Genomic DNA, 18,679 nt, shown 5'->3' with positions numbered 1-18,679 from the left:
ATCTTATTTTTAAATTTGAATTTAAATTAGAAACAAGGTTGCTTCACATGTCAATTCCAGGTCCCTCTCCGTTTCCCTCCTCTCCTCCTGTGCCCTCCCACCCCCCCCCCAATATCCCCTCATTTCCCCAGGGAGGGTGAGGCCCTCCATGGGGTGTCCATAGTCATTTCATCCAGGGCAGGGCCTAGACCCTCCCCCAAGAGTCCAGGGTGAGAGTGCATCTCTCATTGTTGGATGGGAGTCCAAAGTCCATTTGTATACCCGAGATGAATACTGATCTACTACCCAATGCTCAATAGATTACCTAGGTCTCCTCACTGACCCATGCTGGATTCCCAGGCATCAGCCTGGGATTCAAGAGCTAACCCTTGTCAGGTCAGCTGTTTCTGGGGGTTAAACCAGCCCAGTCTTAATGCCTTTGGTCATCAGTCCTCCCTGTCACTAGATTTCTTGAGTTCAGCTCAGTGCTTAGCCGTGGGGAGTCTGCCTCTTCTTCCATCAGCCACTGAATGAAGGTTCTATTTCCCAGACTCTCTGGCCATGGGAATGTAGGCTGGCACTCCCCAGATCTATGTCTAAAATCCATATATGAAAGAGTATATGCCATGCTTCTCTTTTTGTGACTGGGTTACCTCACTCAGGATGGTTTCTTTTAGTGCCATCCATTTGTCTGCAAATTTCAGGATTCCATTGTTTTTTTTTTCTGCTGAATAGTACTCCATTGTGTAAATGTACTACATTTTATCTATCCACTCTTCAGTTGTGGGGCATCTAGGTTGCTTCCAGGATCTAGCTATTACAAATAATTCTGCTATGAACATAGTGGAACAGACATCCTTGCTGTATGAATGGGCATCTTTTGGATATATCCCTAAGAGTGAAATTGCTGGGTCTTGTGGTAGACTGATTCCCATTTTCCTGAGGAATCTCCATACTGATTTCCAAAGTGGCTGTACAAGTTTGCACTCCCACCAGCAATGGACTAGTGTTCCCCTTTCTTCACATCCTCTCCAGCATAAGCTGTCATTGGTGTTTTTGATTTTAGACATTCTGACAGGAGTAAAATGATATCTCAAAGTTGTTTCGATTTGTATTTTCCTAATGGCTAAGAATGTTGAGCACTTTCTTAAGTGTCTCTCAGCCATTTTAGTCTCCTCTATTGGGTTCTTTGGTGTTTTGGAGAAGAGCTTGCTTGTTGAGTTCTTGGTAAATTTTGGAGATCAGCCCTCTCTCAGATGTGGGGTTAGTGAATATCTTTTCCTAATCTGTGGGTTGCCTTTTTCTCTTGCCATCTGTGTTCTGAGTAGCCTTACAGAAGCTACTCAGTTTCAGGAGGTCCCATTTATTAATTGTCGATCTCAGTGTTTGTGCTACTGGTGTTATGTTCAGGGAACGGTCTCCTGTACCAATTCGTTCAAGCGTACCTCCCACTTTCTCTTCTAACAGGTTCAGTGTGGCTGGATTTATGTTGAGATCTCTGATCCATTTTGACTTAAGTTTTGTGCATGGCGATAGATATGGATGATATGAATCTATCTGCAGTCTTCTACATGCCAAAATCCAGTTATGCCAGCACTATTTGTTGAAGATGCTTTCTTTTTTCCATTGTATAATTTTAGCTTCTTTTTTTAAAAATCGGCCGTTTATAGGTTTGTGGATTAATCTCAGAGTGTTCAGTTCAATTCCACTGGTGTACCTATTTTTGTGCCAATACCAAGCTGTTTTCAGGACTACAGCTCTATAATGGAGCTTGAAGTCAGGAATAGTGATGCCTCCAGATGTTGCTTTGTTGAGCAGGGTTGTCTTGGCTATCCTGGGTCTTTTGTTTTGCCATGTAAAGTTGAGAATTGTTCTTTCAAGGTCTGTGAAGAATTGTCCTGGGATTTTGATGGGGAATGCATTGAGTCTGTAGATTGCTTTTGGCAGGATTGTCATTTTTACTACATTGATCCTACCTATCCAAGAGCATGGGAGATCTTTCCTTTTTCTGGTGTCTTCTCTAATTTCTATTTTTAAAGACTCAATTTTTTTTGTGATACAGGTCTTTCACTTCTTTGGTTAGCATTACCCCAAGGTATTTTATCTTGTGTATGGCAATTGTAAAGGGTGATGTTTCTCTGATTTCTTTCTCAGCCCTTTTATGTTCTGTATATAGTAGGACTACTGATTTTCTTGAGTTGATTTTGTATTCTGATACTTTGCTAAGGTGTTAATTAGCTGTAAGAGTTCCCTGATAGAGATTTTTGGGTCACTTGTGTAAACTATCATATCATCTGAAAATAGTGAAAGTTTTATCTCTACCTTTCCAATTTGTATCCCCTTGATCTCCTTTTGTTACCTTATTGCTCTAGCTAGAACTTCAAGTACAATATTGAAGAGGTATGGGAAGAGGAGACAGTCTTGTCTTGTTCCTGATTTTAGCGGAATCGCCTTGAGTTTCTGTCTATTTAGTTTGATGTTAGCTGTTGGTTTGCTGTATATAGCTTTTATCCTGTTTAGGTATGTTCCTGTTATCCCAGATCTCTCCAAGACCTTTACCATGAAGGGGTGTTGGATTTTGTCAAATGCTTTTCAGCTTGATCATGTGATTTTTGTTTCTCAGATTGTTTATATGGTGGATTACATTGATAGATTTTCGTATGTTGAACCATCCCTGCATCCCTGGAATGAAGCCTACTTGATCATGGTGGATGAGTTTTCTGATGTGTTCTTGGATCCAATTTGACAGTATTTTATTTAGTATTTTTGCATCAATGTTAATGAGGGAAATTGGCCTATAGTTCTCTTTATTAGTTGTGTCTTTGTGTGGCTTGAGTATCAATGCTATTGAAGCCTCGTATAAAGAGTTTGGCAAAGACCCTTCTACTTCTGTTACATGGAATACTTTGAGGAGAATTGGTATAAGCTGTTTTTTGAATTTCTGGTAAAATTCTGCACTGAAGCCATCTGGCCCTGGGCTTTTTTCGGTTGGGAGACTTTTGATGACTGCTTCTATTTCCTTAGGTGTTATAGGTGTGTTTAAATTGCTTATCTGTTCTTGATTTAATTTTGGTAGATGATATTTATCCAGGAAGTTTTCCATTTCATTTAAATTTTCAAATTTTGTGGAGTACAGGTGTTCAAAGTATGACTTTATGATTTTCTGGATTTCCTCAGTATCTGTTGTTATGTCCCCCTGTTCATATCTTGACCCGTCCAGCAGGCCAGGTTATTTGGTGGGTTCGAGTGGGTGTCACCTGTAGAAGTCAAATGGGGGGGGGGAGTGAAGAGGAAGCCAAGCACGTAAAGAAAGACAGAGTCAGTCTGAGTTGCGTCAAGGCTTCGTTTATTAGCTAGCAAGGTTTCATTTTTATAAGGCAGTTTAGGCAGGGCGGGGGGTGAGGACAAGGGCAGTGGAAAGTACCAGGCCTGGGTACAGGAGGGAGTATATCTTTTAGAACATCTTGTGGTTAGCCTGTTCCAGGAACCAATGTATGCATGACCAGTTTGTTCATAATATAACTTTTCAATTCAAACTGCCACTTAGTTCTGCTACAACTTAAAGGTCTCTGGGGCTCCAACAATATCTGATTTTGTTAATTTTCATGTTCTTATTTTGCCGTTTGGTGAGTTTGGATAAAGGTTTGTCTATCTTGTTGATTTTCTCAAAGAACCAAGTCTTTGTTACATTGATTCTTTGTATTGTTTTCCTAGTTTCTGCTTTATTGATTTCAGCCCTCAATTTCATTATTTTCTGCTGTCTACTTCTGGGGGAGTTTGCTTCTTTGTGTTCTGGGGCTTTCAGCTGTGCAGTTAGCTCTCTAGTGTAACTATTCTCCAGTTTCTTCTTGTGGACACTTAGTGCTATGATCTTTCCTCTTAACACTGCTTTCAATGTATCCCATAAGTTTGCATATGTTGTGTCTTCATTCTCATTGAATTCTAGGAAGTCTTTATTTTCTTTTTTATTTCTTCTTTGACCCAGGCATGGTGCAATAGCGCATTATTCAATTTCCATGAGTTTGTAGGGTTTCTGCAGTTTGTGTTGTTGTTGAATTCTAACTTTAAAGCATGGTGGTCTGATAAGACACATGGAGTTATTCCAACTTTTTTGTACCTGTTGAGGTTTGCTATGTTGTCAAGTATGTGGTAAATTTTTGAGAAGGTTCCATGTGGCACTGAGAAGAAAGTATATTCTTTTGTGTTTGGATGGAATGTTCTATAGATGTCTGTCAACCCAATTGGGTCATAACCTCTATTAGTTCCTTTGTTTCTTTGTTAAGTGTCTGTCTTGTAGTCCTGTCTAGTGGTGACAGTGGGGTTTTGAAGTCTCCCACTATTAGTGTGTGAGGTTTTATGTGTGGTTTGAGTTTTAGTGATGTTTCTTTTATGAATGTGGATGCCTTTGTATTTGGGGCATAGATGTTCAGAATCGAGACTTCATCTTTGTGGATTTTTCCTGTGATGAATATGAAATGACCTCCTTCATCTCTTTTGATTGATTTCAGTTTAAAGTCTAGTTTGTTAGATATTAGGATTGCTACCCCTGCTTGTTTCCTGGGGCCATTTGATTGGAAAACTTTTTCCCAACCCTTAACTCTGAGGTAATGTCTGTCTTTGAGGCTGAGGTGTCTTTCTTGTATGCAGCAGAAGGATGGGTTCTGTCTTTGAATCCATTCTGTCAGCCTGTGCCTTTTTATGGGTGATTTAAGACCATTAATATTGAGGGATATTAATGACCTTTGATTGCTCGTTCTCGTTTGTTTTGGACAGGTTGCTCTTGGTGGAATTGTATGTGGATTTCCACCCCTTTTTATCTTTTGGGTATTGGTAAAGTGGGATTATCTATTTCCTATGTTTTTCTGGTTGTAGTTAACTTCTTTGGACTGGAGTTTTCCTTCCAGAACTTTCTGTAGGGCTGGGTTAGTGGACAGGTTTTGTTTAAATCTGGTTTTGTCATGGAATATCTTGTTTTCTCCATCTATAGTGATTGAAATCTTTGCTGGGTATAGTAGTCTGGGCTAGCATCTGTAGTCTCTTAGTGTTGATAGAATACCTATCCAGGACTTTCCGGGTTTCAGAATTTCCATGGAGAAGTCAGGTGTAATTCTTATAGGTTTACCTTTATATGTTATTTGACCTTTTTCCTTAGCTGCTTTATTTTGTATGCTTGGAGTCTTGATTATTATGTGGTGAGGGGACTTTTTTTGTAATCCACTCTATTTCGTGTTCTGTAAGCTTCTTGTACCTTCATTGGCATGTACTTTTCTTCTATAATTTTGTTTAATATGTTTTCTGCGCCTTTGAGTTGGGTTTCTTCACCTTCTTCTATACCTGTTATTCTTAGGTTTGGTCTTTTCATGGTGTCCCATATCTCCTGGATATTTTGTGTTAGGGATTTGTTGGATTTAATATTTTCTTTGATTGATGAATCTATTTCTCCTAGTGTGTCTTCAACACCTGAGATTCTCTCTTCCATCTCTTGTATTCTGTTGGTTATGCTTGCATCTGTAGTACCTGTCCATTTCCCCCAGTTTTTCTATTTCCAGCATTCCTTCAGACTGTGTTTTTTATTGTCTCCATATCAGCTTTCAATCCTTGCATTATTTGAATTGTTTCTTGTAATTTTTGCTTTTTGTTTTCCTCCCTTTCTTGCATTTATTAGATTTTTTTTGTTTTTTTCTTCTATTTCTTGCATTTTTTGTTTTTTCTTCCATTTCTTTAATGGATTTTCTCACACGCTCTTTGAGGGCCTCTATCATTTTCATTAAGGTGTTTTTAAGGTGATTCCCTTCTCCTACGTCTGCATTGGGGTGTTAAGGTCTTACTGGCATAGAATCTCTAGACTCTGGTGATGTCATATTTGGTTTTCTGTTGCTGAGTGTGTTCTTAAATTGCCTTTCCCCCATCACTTCTTCCAGTGGGTGCAGAAAGAGTCTCTTCCTCTCCTGGTGTGTAGGTGACCAGGGTTCCCTTTAGGTGGGTGCAAGCAAATCCAATACTCTCTGGTCTCTGCTCTCTGTCTTTGCCCTGAGTGTGGGTGAAAGTGGACCAGCTATCTCTCTCAGGCTCCTGGTCACTTGGTTGTCTGTCAGGGGTGGGGGGGAGAGTCGACCTGGCTGCAGTCCCCAAGCCAGGGGATCTGAGAGATGGCAAGAGTGCTCACATCTGCCCTCTGCCCTGGGTTTGGGCGGAAGTGGATCAGCTCTCTCTGCAGGCTCCTGGCCACTTGGTCGTCCTTCAGGGGGTGTTGACCTGCCTGCTGTCCCCAAGCCAGGGGATCCGGGAGAGGGCAAGCGGGAGGAAATCGGGCCTGGTTCTCACCTTGTCCTCTGCCCCAAGTGTGGGCAGAAGTGTACCAGCTCTCTCTGCATGCTCCTGGTTGCTTGGTTGATGGGGAAGTCCTGTGTATATGTCACTAAAACACTGCTGGCCAATAGGGAAATAAGAAATGCAGGACTAGGATTCCAGGAGGACTCTGGGAAGGAAAAACACAGGGAGTCATGGTGTAGCTGCCATAGGGGTAAGAAGTCTGGACCTTTTCTCCGGTAAGAGAAATACTTAGATTAACAATTATGGGGTAAATACTTAAGTCAGAGCTAGCCAGTAAGAAACAAGCTAGGCCAACAGCTTCATAATTAATACACCGTCTTGTGTGTTATTTGGGGACTACAATGCGACAGAGCCCAGGCAACTGGTGGGGGAAAACCAAAGCAGCTGGCAAGGAAAAGGCTTCACCCTACACTTTGTTGTCTGTGTGTGTGGGTGTGTGTGGAGTTGACCTGGATGCAGTCCCCAAGCCAGGGGATCTGAGAGAGGGCGAGCGTGCTCACCTCTGCCCTCTGCCCTGGGTTTTTAATCCTGCTACTTTTCCTAACATGCTTATCAGGTATAACAGTTTCCTGGTGGGGTTTTATGGTAATTTATGTATACAGTCATATTATCTGCAAATAAAGATACTTTGATTCTTTTCTTATTTGTATTTCTTTGGTCTTCTTCACTTGTCTTATTGTTCTAGCTAAGACTTCAAGTAATATATTGGATAGGTATGGAGAAAGTGGGCATCTTTGTCCTGTCCTTGATTTTGGTGGAAATGCTTTGGGTTTCTCTGCTTTAGGTTGTTGTTGGCTGTGGGCTTTCTGTAAGTTACTTAGTTATGTTGATGTGTGTCTTTTGATTCCTAAGTCTTCATGAAGGAGTGTTGGATTTTGTCAAGGGCCTTTTCTGCATCTAATAGAGTGATCATGCGGTTTGACCTTTTAGTTTGTTTATGTGTTTGTTTACATTGATTGACTTATACAGGTTGAACCATCACTGCATCTCTAGAATAATGCTAGCTTGATCATGATGAGTAATCTTTTTCATGTGTTTTAAAATTTGTATTTTAAGTATTTTGTTGAGAATTTTTCCAGTTATCTTCATAAGGCATGTTGGTCTATAATTTTCTTTTTTTGTTTAGCCTTTGTGTGGTTTAGTTACCAGAGTAATATTGGATTTCTGAGAAGAATTAGGCAATGTTCCTTCAGTTTCTATTTTTTGGAATAATTTTAAGAGTAATGGAGTTAATTCTTCTTTAAGGTCTGATAGAATTCTGTGCTAATACATCTGTATCTATCACCAGGCACAAAATTTAAGTCCAAATGGATCAAAGATCTCAACATAAATCTACAACCACACTGAACCTCTTAGAAGAGAAAGTGGGAAGTACCCATGAACAAAGTGGGATAAGAGGTCCTGACCCTTTCTGCGGTAAGAGAAGACCACGTGGAAATACTCAGAATAGCAGTTATGGGTTAATAATTAAGTCAGAGCTAGTCAACAAGAAACCGTATCAAACAGCTTCATAATTAATATAGCATCCTGTGTGTTCATTTGGGATTGATGCGGTTCTGGGACCAGGCTGGCGGGAAGAATCTCATCACATATGGCACCCAATGTTGGTTGCATGAATTTTCACGTAGAATGACAAAAGCTTAAAAGGGATGTTTAGAAACAAAAGAACAGAGACAAGCACAGCTTCTTAGTAACAGCATTTTCTTGGGTGGGCTCTGTTTTACTAGAGACAAGCAGAGACTTGTGCAGTAAACTTATGCCTGCCATGTTGGAAAGCCAGCGGCTAAAACAGCCCCTCTTTAATTATAACAATGTTGTTTATTAGATAAAAGACACATGGCCAGAAAAACATAAAGATTTACAGTAAAGTCAGATTCAGATGAAGTAAAACCTCTAAAAGGTTTACAGTATGTTAAAAAATATATGTAGGCTTGGGAGAGAAAAAAAAGAAATAGAGAAGCTGGGCTGTGGTGGCACACGCCTTTAATCCCAGCACTCAGGAGGCACAGGCAAGCAGATCTCTGTGATTTCAAGGCCAGCTTCGTGTACAGAGAGAGTTCAAAGGCAGCCAAAGTACACAGAGAAACCCTGTCTCAAAAAAAGTAAAATTAAAAGATATAGAGTAATAAAAAAACCATAAAGGTGGAAAAGACACAGAGAGTCTGGATACTGTATGCTATTGTGTTGTCTTTCAGTTGTTCAATTGCTAAGGAAGGAACAACAACTGCTAAAATACACTTGAAATACTCAGGTTAGCAGTTATGGGTTAAAAATTAAGTCAGAGCTAGCCAACAAGAAACCATAGCAAATAGCCAACAGCTTCATAATTAATACAGCGCCCTGTGTGTTCATTTGGGAGTGACGTGGTTCTGGGACCAGGTTGGTGGGAAGGATCTCATTACAGTGTGGGTTAATATCAGCATTTTTTATTCTATTCCAATGGTCTCCCTGTTTATTTTTTTGATAATACCAAGCTGTTTACAGAACCATAGCTCTATAACAGCTTGAAGTCTGGGATGGTGATGCTTCCAGAAGTTCCTGTATTGTACAAAGTAGTTTGGGCTATCCTGGGTATTTTGTTTTTTCATATAAAGTTGTGTACCAACTCTTTGTTACATTGATTCCTTGTATCATTTTCTTTGTTTCTACTTTATTGATTTCAGCCCCCAATCTGATTATTTCCTGGCATGTATTCCTCCAGGGTGAGTTTGCTTTCTTTTGTTCCAGAGCTTTCAGTTGTGCTATTAGTCTCTAGTGTGACTATTCTTCAGTTTCTTCATGTGGGCACCTAGTGCTATGAACATCCCTCTTAGCACTGCTTTGAAAGTGTCCCATAAGTTTGGGTATGTTGTGTCTTCCTTCTCACTGAATTCTATTAAGTCTTTAATTTCTTATTTTATTTATTCCTTGACTCAGGAATGATGCAATTGCTCATTGTTCAATTTCCATGAGTTTGTAGGGTTTCTGCAATTTGTGTTGTTGTTGAATTATAACTTAAAAGCATGGTGATTGGATAAAATACAGGGAGTTATTCCAATTTTTTTTTATTTGTTGAGGTTTGCTATGTTGCCAAATATGTGGTCGATTTTAGAGAAGGTTCCATGTGGAGCTGAGAAGAAGGCATATTCTTTTGTGTTTGGATGGAATGCTCTATAGAAGTCTGTTAAACCCATCCAGGTCATAATTTCTGTTGGTTCCTTTGATTTTTGGTTAAGTTTCTGTCTGGAGGTCCTGTGTAGTGGTGAGAGTAGGGTGTTGAAGTCTCCCACTATAAGTGTGTGAGGTTTTATGTGTGATTTGAGTTTTAGTAATGTTTCTTTTATGAAGGTGGATGCCTTTGTATTTGGGGCATAGATGTTCAGAATCGAGACTTCATCTTGATGGATTTTTTTCTGTGATGAATATGAAATGTCCTTCTTCATTTCTTTTGATTGATTTTAGTTTGAAGTCTAATTTGTTAGATATTAAAATTGCTATATCTGCTTGTTTTTTGGGGCCATTTGATTGGAAAATATTTTCCCAACCCTTAACTCTGAGGTAATATCTGTTTTTGAAGGTGAGGTGTGTTTCTTGTATGCAGCAGAAGGATGGATTCTGTCTTCGTATCCATTCTGGTAGCTGTGTCTTTTTATAAGCAAGTTAAGACCATTAATGTTGAGCAATATTAATGACCATTAATTGTTAATTCTTGTTTGTTTTGGATTTGGTGGTGGTACTGTGTGCGGATTTTCCTCCTTTTTTATTTTGGCTGTTGGTAAAGTGGGATTATCTATTGCCTATGTTTTTGTGAGTGTAGTTAACTTCCTTGGTTGGAGTTTTCCTTCTTCATTCAATCCTAAAAAGTTTAATTTTCAGCCAGGCAGTGGTGGCACATGCCTTTTGTCCCAGCACTTGGGAGTCTGAGGCAGGCAGATCTCTGTGAGTATGAGGCCAGCCTGGTCTACAAGAGCTAGTTCCAGGACAGCCTCCAAAGCCATAGAGAAACCCTGTCTCAAAAACCAAAAAAGTTTTAATTTCCTTCTTCATTTCTGTCTTGACTCAATTTTCATTAGTATTTAGTTGTTCAGTTTCCATGTTTTTGTACACTTTGTTGTTTCTGCTGTTGTTGATATCTAGATTTGATCCACGCTTCTAACTCCTGGTCTGTGCAACTCTCTCTCTCTGGTAAATAAATATATTGTTTTCCCTATATAGCATCGAATATCGTTATAGTGTTTAGATAAGATACAGAGTACTATTTCAGTTCTCTTGTGTCTGTTGAGACATCATGTGCAGTTATATGGTCAATTTTGGAGAAAGTCCCAAGAACTGCTGAGAAGAAAGTATGTTCTTGTATATTTGAGTGAAATATTAACTAGTTATCTACAAGGTACATATAGTTTAGGGTATTATTTAACACTAGCATGTCTCTGATTAGGTTTTGCCTAAACAACCTGGCTATTGAATAGAGTATATTGTAGTCACATTATTGCTGTGAGGATTTTACTGTGATTTTAGCAGTAGTACTTTCATGAATATGGGTGCCCTTGTGTTTGGTACATAAATGTTTAGAATTGTAGTGCCTTCTTGGAATATTTTTCATTTGATGAGTATGTATATTTTGGTTTCAGATTTTTATGGTGTTGTGTGTGCATGCACACGTGTTTCTAAGAGAGAGAGAGAGTCAGAGAGACAGAGATAGACAGAGAGAGACAGAGAGAGAGAGAGAGAGAGAGAGAGAGAGAGAGAGAGAGAGAGAGAGAGAGAGAGAGAGAGAGAGCGAAAGCATGGACTTGCATTGATAGGAAGATGCGATGGTATTTACACACCCCTAGCCAGTGAGGCTGTCTTAGTTTGGGGTGTTTTACATTTGTTTATTCTCTGGAATATTTGTCTAATGATGCAAAATTGTGTTGCTTTGCTTGCCTAGATCACTTTATTGGTCTAATAAAGAGCTGAATGGGCAATAATTAGGAAAGAGAAATGGTAGGGAAGTGAGGCTGGCAGGCAGAGAGAATAAATTGGAGGAGAAATATGGGAAGAGAGATCAAGGATCAAGAATAGGAGGACAGGAGAAGTCCAGGGGCCAGTCACCCAACTACACAGCAAGCCATGGAGTAATAAGGAAAGGAAGGTATATGGAATAGAAAAAGATAATAGTCCAGATTCAAAAGGTAGATGGTATGAAAGTTAAGAAAAGCTGGCTAGAAATAAGCCAAGATAAGGCTGCGCATTCATGCCGGGCATTGGTACCACACGCCTTTAATCCCAGCACCGGGGTGGCTGAGGCCAGCTTGGTCTCAGAGCGAGAGTTTGAGGACATCCTCCAAAACAATACAGAGAAATCCTGTCTTGAACCCCCAAAAAGGGTGTGCATTCTTAAGTAAGAATAAGTCTTTATGCATTTATTTGGGAGCTGGGTGGGGGTCCCCCAAAGAGCAAGAATTTAAAAAAAACTACAGAGATCTTGTCTGAAAAACAAAAACGTAGTAGTAAAGAGAAGGTAGGAGTTTGGTGAGGAAGGCATGGACATGTATGGTGCATTCTCAATACTCTTGTAGTCACTACACCATCTTAGCTAGAGTTAAACAAGGCTGTACAGATAGTCAATGAGGATGTCACCAGGAAAATGATGTGCACAGGCACTGTTTTATTATATTACCAATGCATCTGGCTGCTGTTCTTCTCAGTGTATGATGAGAACATGCCCATGCTTGGCTAGTTGAAGGGAAGTTTCTTTTCATCCTAACCATCATGTGACAACTTGGCTTTGAGTGACTTTGAATCTGAGCATTTCTGGAAAATATGCAAGCCTAGTTTACCTCTCAATGTGGTCCTCTGATCAGAGAATCACTCACTGAGAGGCACCGGGCAGGTTGAAAATACTGAAGGAAGACCTCACATTTCTGTTAAGCTAGGGCCCTACTATGGCTTCTTACATAAACAGTGAATGTAAAGAGTGAAAATAAATACATTCTCTACTCTTGGTTATGTGAGATACCATCACAAACCTCATGCTACCTGGATTCACTCATATGTAGCTGACTCCTCTGCCATTTAACAGATACCACAGAACAATTCTGTTGTTTACGTCCATTTTCTTGAGGGCAAGCTTTGTGTGGGGCGAGGGAGGTATTTACTTTGGAGTTGGTCATCCTTAGTAAAGTACACTGGCATTTATAATAACCCTCCTTGTAGTCTTGGAGTACATGAGCAGATTTGACTAGATAGCAGCTGTTAGATGTCATAGAATGTATTGGATTATGAGTTCACTATGCGAGTTCTATGACACTCTGCTGACACGTTCTTAGATATAGTCATGCCTCAGTTCTGAATGCCAGTACACTTTGAGAATTTCCTCAGAGTATGTGGTTATAAATTGTGGAGTGATAATTGTGTTGGAATTAGAGTATAATGGGGAACTGTTGTAACAGTCGAGGTATGTCATTACTAGTCATTGAGTACTCCTTCAATTAGACTAGCAAATATTTCTCAAAATATCTTCTTTTATAACTTCTGTATTGTTAGGACTATGTTTTATTATGTATTGTGTGTATTATATTCTCTATGAAAAAATTGACTATAATTTAATGTGTATGTATATGTGGGTGATATATATATATACATATACATATACATAATACAAATTCATATTCCCTCCCTCAAGTTTGTCCTTAGTAGATATACCTATATATAAATACTGCAATGTTATTTCATAAATATACTATGCAATAAGTACTTGGTTCTCTGTATTGAAATTAGTAATCTTAGAAAACCAGGGTGACTCATAGTACTAGAAATATTGTGATAAATTTCACACTGTAATGTGATTGTTTTGTTCTGAATGCGTGATCACTATTTCAGCACATGAAGTAAGGAAGTAAGGACTGAGGTGAATTATAGAGACTGATGAACTAACTAGAGAGTTGATATCAATTTGCAATCATCAATGAGTATAAAGAGTGTGTATATGTTGAACAAAAAGAATTGTTTGAAAGAGTAATTGTGTTTCTGTGTATGTAGAACCACAGCTCTGAAGAGACATGTTAACTCTTATTTCTGTTTTCATGTGTTATGTGATTTAGTTATCCTGACCTGCTTTCAGAGCTCTTTCACAAAGCTGAGCTATAGCTGTCTTCATGAATTGATCAAAACCTAAATGTAGAGATGCTCACATTTTTGGAGAGCTGTTAATTAAGATTTTAGGTTGTCAATGTTCTTTTAATACTAGACGTTTTAATATGTAATGTTAATCTGTCAAAGAATCTAGGGTTCATTTCATTAAACAGGGATTCACTGCCTATGCTTAAGGCAGCTAGAATACTTTGGAAAACAATGATTTTTTAAGGCATGGACATTGATTGTGTACTTAGGGCAACATAGACATCATTTTAAAATATTTACTTCTTTTTAATAGAGGTTGGCAAATTTGAAAGGTAGGCTCTTAGGACTAGCAATCATATATTATTAGAAGAAGAGTGACCTAGGCATTTAAAATTTGGGGCTTTAGATAGCAGGACATTTTAAAATAACTAACCTTCCTGAGTGTTGATACTGCTTAGATCACTGTCATTGAAATCACTTAACAACAGCCCAGATACTTGTTTTTCTTTATTGACTATGTGAATTCCTGGGGTGGAATAAAACACACGCACGCACGCACGCGCACACACACACACACACACACACACACACACACACACACACACACTGGTGAATGTGCTCTTAGATGGAAAAGCCTCGATGTGAACTTAGACATATTGCCCACTATCCTGAGTCTCTAAAATGTTACCTTACTCACCAATCAAGAAGTCCTATCTTCTTTGTACATGTCAGGATATCTGCAAGTCTATAGAAGTCCTAGGCATTACCTACATTATGACATAGAGTCCATGCATGGTCACTTAGCCCAGGACAGGTATTGCTACATCAGTGTCACATTTCATACTAATCATCATCATAAGGAAGTACCAGATTCTTAGGTTTGGGACACCCACCTTCATACCTGGCCTAAAGCCAATTACAGATGAAGAGATCATTAATTGGTATCTAATGTCAATACAAATGTGGTCCTTGTATAAGAGCAATACGAATGTGGCTCTTAGAAGTGCAGAGATATTTGAGCTACACACCCTGAAAGAGTGATACACATGTTATCTTGAATATCTACCCAGTTTTATGAGTATACATCACCCCTGAAGCAATTCTCATGTGTAGCTATATTAAAGGACTTGAGTGGTCAAAGGGATCCAGACACTTATTTTCCCCCATCACTGTTGGTTTTAAATTGGATCCCACAAAACACATGATTACAAAAGTTTATAGAATAATAAAGACTCGAAGGAGAAACAAGACACAGCATGCTTATTACTAATTTCCACTCTTCAGTAAATTATTGTTCTATGTCAAAAGATGAATAGATAAATACAGTTACACCATATGCCTTATACTAAATTCACTTCCCCAGTAAAATGTTTGATACCAAAGCTAAAATTCTATGTTCTTTATGATGAATGCAGAATCAGAATGTATCAGTTGATGGAGGTTGAAATATGCTTGTGAGATATATTGAATAATTGTCAGTTCTTCTAGGGTTCAAAATGATCTCAGGAATTGATGGTGATATGTGGTTTAATTGTGAGATTTATTTTGCTTGGCAGAGTGAGATATTTCAGTAGGTAATAGTGCTTGTCACAAGACCTGGTGTTCTGAGTCTAATTCCAGAACCCACATAGTGGAAGGAGAGAACTAGACACCAAACATTGTCCTCTGATGTGCTACCTCCCAAACTGAATAAATGTATAAAAGTTTTTGAAACATGCACTCAGTAGTTACATATTGAACCATTCTCATATTGCTTTGGATTCCCATTCCCATAGAAAGCAGAAAATGAAGACTCTGTTTTTATATTTTTTTAAATCTTTGCCTACATTTGCTATCAGGAAGACAGTCCAGTAATCATCTAATTAATGGCATGTGCTGGTTACATACACTTTTATCCATGTCAAGGAAGGATGGCTTGGGTGAATAAATGTACCATGAGCTGACAGTTATTTTCTGTTCCTCTAGTTGTTCCTATAGAACATGCAATTATCCCATATTACTCAACTGGTGAACAAACGTGTCCAGAGACCTTCTTGGAGGTAAAAAGTTTCTTTGCTTTATGTAAGAGACAAAAGTTAGTTTAATTATTATTCCCTATGTTTCAATGACTATCACACTTGAAAAATAAATTTGATTAGGTTATCAAGAGCATGAAATAGTATATTTAGGAAGAAGGGGAAACAGAATTATACCAGATTAGTGATTGGACAGAACATTCACACTTGCTTATGTCAAGAAGCAAGTTTGACTGGGGATGTGTCTTTGGGAGAATGATGTTCTACTTTAGACAAAAGAATGCAAATTTCACTTAGAAGTTGATAGGCTTATCATCCTTGTGGGTTAATGTAAGGGAAACCCCCCTTTTATGACTTCTAGAGCCTCTGGCTTAGGTTGAATTTGGTTATGTTCCCCAAAGACATATGTGGTAGAAGCCTCATATGTCCCAGTATGGGGATGTCTAGGTGCCGAGAACTTTAAGACATGAGGATGTGTGCACATTATTGGAGTGTTCCATAAAAGAGATGAATATCATAATAGACAGATGTAAATTATTCTGTCATGTGTGTAATGTAGCTTAGCTGAACCGTCAGTGGAGGCCAAACACACAGGTTTGCCAGATATGGCCTCAAGGTCAGCAAAAGTGGGAAACATACTAGTTTTTATTAGTTTGTTTGTTTTTGGTTTTTTTTGTCACGAATCAGACATGCTGAGCCATTCTGTGTCAGTATCACGTGATATACTAATCCAGAATCTTCCACCCAAGGACTTGGCAGTCCTTTGTATAATAATACCTGCAAACAGGTAAACCAAGAAGTTGTACAAACAGAACCAACCATAATTCAAGCTCACACTGTTTTCTTTCCTTTGTATTGCAGGTGGAGCCTACAAAACCCCAATGTGGTATGTATTCTGGAGTCACTGAAGACATGTTTTAGATGTGAATTGTGTGAATACTGCTTGTCTTTTGTCTAGTTCACCACAGTAAAAAAAACACATCTATCAATTTGCAGTTGGGAATTTGATTTAAAAAAGTAATGCCTCAAGTAAGGAATCATAGGCATCTGTCTAAAGTAGCTGCATCCTGTTGTTACCTCCTTAGTTTGAGATTTTGTGTGCCAGGCTGTGTCTAAACTTATTTTAGCTAGACAGATATCCATATCACTAACCCAATTCCCAGGGAAACTGCTGAGAAAAAAATCAGGATTAGAGCTACCTTGTCAGCTATGGGGGACCCAGCCCAGACTCTGTCCTTGTTCTGGGAGACTTTTTTTAAACTTAAGAATAAAATTAATATTCGCAGTTTACCTATAATAGTGTGTTTGAAGCTCACCACAGCCATATGTAATAGTTTGATTTGTGTTTTCCTAAGCAAGTGAATTAACCAAGGCTCAGAATAAGTGATGAGGGTCTTTACACATGCAGTACAGCCACTTCATTTAACACCACTACTGGCACAATAATCTCTACGGAAGAGTGTCCAGATTTCCAACATCTGGCTGCAATAAATCAAAGTGACAGGAATGCCCCAAGACTGCCACACCTCCCACAGTATTCAGAAGGCTGGGACAGTGCAATTCACCTGCCTGCAGACGTTAGGAAGTAGGAAAGAAAACAGCCCACAATGTGGTGTAGGTCAGAGACTGTGTGTTAACCACTACATTGACATACGATGGTTGTGAACTGGATTTGAGCTAGACTTGGTCGGCTCCTTCCAGTAAAACCTGAAAAGTTTTACGTCATTTAACAACATTTGTATGGACACAAAAAGCAACACAATTTATGCACTGTGTCCACTAAGAACTCCAGTCTCCACCTGGATGTTGATCTGTGCTATCTGACTTTCTGTACAATATAGGGTTTTGGTTTTGGCTGTTGCTATGGTGTTCTTTTTTTGTTTGTTTGCTTTCTTACTTGTTTGAGACAGGGTCTCACTGTGTATCCATGTCTCTCCCAGGACTCTGTATATACCTTTCTGACCTGGAACTCACACAATTCCTCCTGCCTCTTGCCTACAGACTACTGTTAAAAAAGGAGTTCACTACCACACCCACTGGGACTATACCTCTAAAAATATTGTACCCTCTATGCTTCAGTAGTTTTCTTCTCAGTGGTATTTGGTCCCCATATTTTCAGCATGACCACTCAGATACATATGCTCAGCAGTGAACCACATAAGACTCAGTAACATCATTTCAAAAGTATTTTATATGTAGTCCAATGACTCTTTCAGTACTTTCGTGTATTGTATTTAGATTAAGGGAAGCAAGTATGCTAATATGGACTGGAGGTTTTGATCCAGTTGCCTCAGTGCATGCTTAGCATGTCCATGACCCAGAGTTCCTTAGTTCTGTTTAAAATGTACCCAGGATGGTTAAATCCTACTAATCCTTGTCATTGAGAAGTGGAAGAAGGAGAAACATGAGTTCAAAGTCCTTCTTTGCTGTAGAGTAAATTTCAGACTAGACTAGAATGGAGATCTTTTCTGAAAAATGAAAACATAACAGTATAGAGAAGGTAGGAGTTTGGTGAGGAAGGCATGGTCATGTATGGTGCACTGTCATTACTCTTGTAGTCACTACAGCATCTTAGCTAGAATTAATCAAGGCTGTACAGATAGTCAATGAGGATGTCACCAGGAAAGTGATGTGTACAGGCACTGTTTATTATATTACCAATGCATCTGGCTGCTGTTCTTCTCAGTGTATGATGAGAACATGCCCATGTTTGGCTAGTTGAAGGGAAGTTTCTTTTCATCTTAACCATCATTTGACAACTTGGTTTTGAGTGACTTTGAATCTGAGCATGTCTAGACCTTTCAATGTGGTCTTCTGATCAGTGAATCATTGACTGAGAGGCACCAAGCAGGTTGAAAACACTGAAGGAAGACCTCACATTTCTGTTAAGCTAGGGCTCTCCTATGACTTCTTACAGTGAATGTAAAGAGTGAAAATAAATACATTCTCTACTCTTGGTTATGTGAGATACCAACACAAACCTTATGCTACCTGGATTCACTAATATGTAGCTGACTCTTATGCCATTTAGCAGATACCACAGAGCAATTCCATAGTGTATGTCTGTAGCACAATAAATAAATGACCCAGAGACAGATATTGGGGTTCAAGCTTCAAGCTGAAGATCAGAAAAGCAGAGCAGCCAGCAGCTAACTCTTACCTCTACCTCAGACTGAAGGACTATCCTGGCTCCCCCAAAGCTCCCACTGCAATCCCAGACTGCTATACTCTCGTTAACATGGCTGGGGAATCCTGAGAGCGAGTCTACT

General features: G+C 39.1%; 1 protein-coding gene across 10 annotated transcripts in view; it reads left to right on the top strand.

The window, feature by feature from the left end:
• LOC121133291 overlaps window positions 1-18,679 on the top strand; it is an 81,153-nt gene that overhangs the window by 6,678 nt on the left and 55,796 nt on the right. For 8 of the 10 annotated variants that reach the window (XR_005870111.1, XR_005870112.1, XM_040729430.1 and 5 more), the window contains exons 2-4: window positions 7,601-7,728; window positions 15,361-15,434; window positions 16,272-16,296. Coding sequence is in view for 8 of the 10 variants with exons in the window: in XM_040729430.1 (XP_040585364.1) it covers window positions 7,620-7,728; window positions 15,361-15,434; window positions 16,272-16,296 (208 nt within the window). In the remaining 2 variants the exon portion in view is untranslated. Of the gene's footprint in view, window positions 1-3,508; window positions 3,606-7,600; window positions 7,729-12,642; window positions 12,731-15,360; window positions 15,435-16,271; window positions 16,297-18,679 lie in introns of those variants that run through there. The other 2 variants (XM_040729426.1, XM_040729428.1) reach the window with 2 other exon arrangements.

The sequence above is a fragment of the Mesocricetus auratus genome, unplaced genomic scaffold, assembly GCF_017639785.1.
Source record: "Mesocricetus auratus isolate SY011 unplaced genomic scaffold, BCM_Maur_2.0 Super-Scaffold_100021, whole genome shotgun sequence".
NCBI classification, from domain to species: Eukaryota; Metazoa; Chordata; class Mammalia; order Rodentia; family Cricetidae; genus Mesocricetus; species Mesocricetus auratus.
This window is presented reverse-complemented; position numbering and strand designations above follow the sequence as displayed.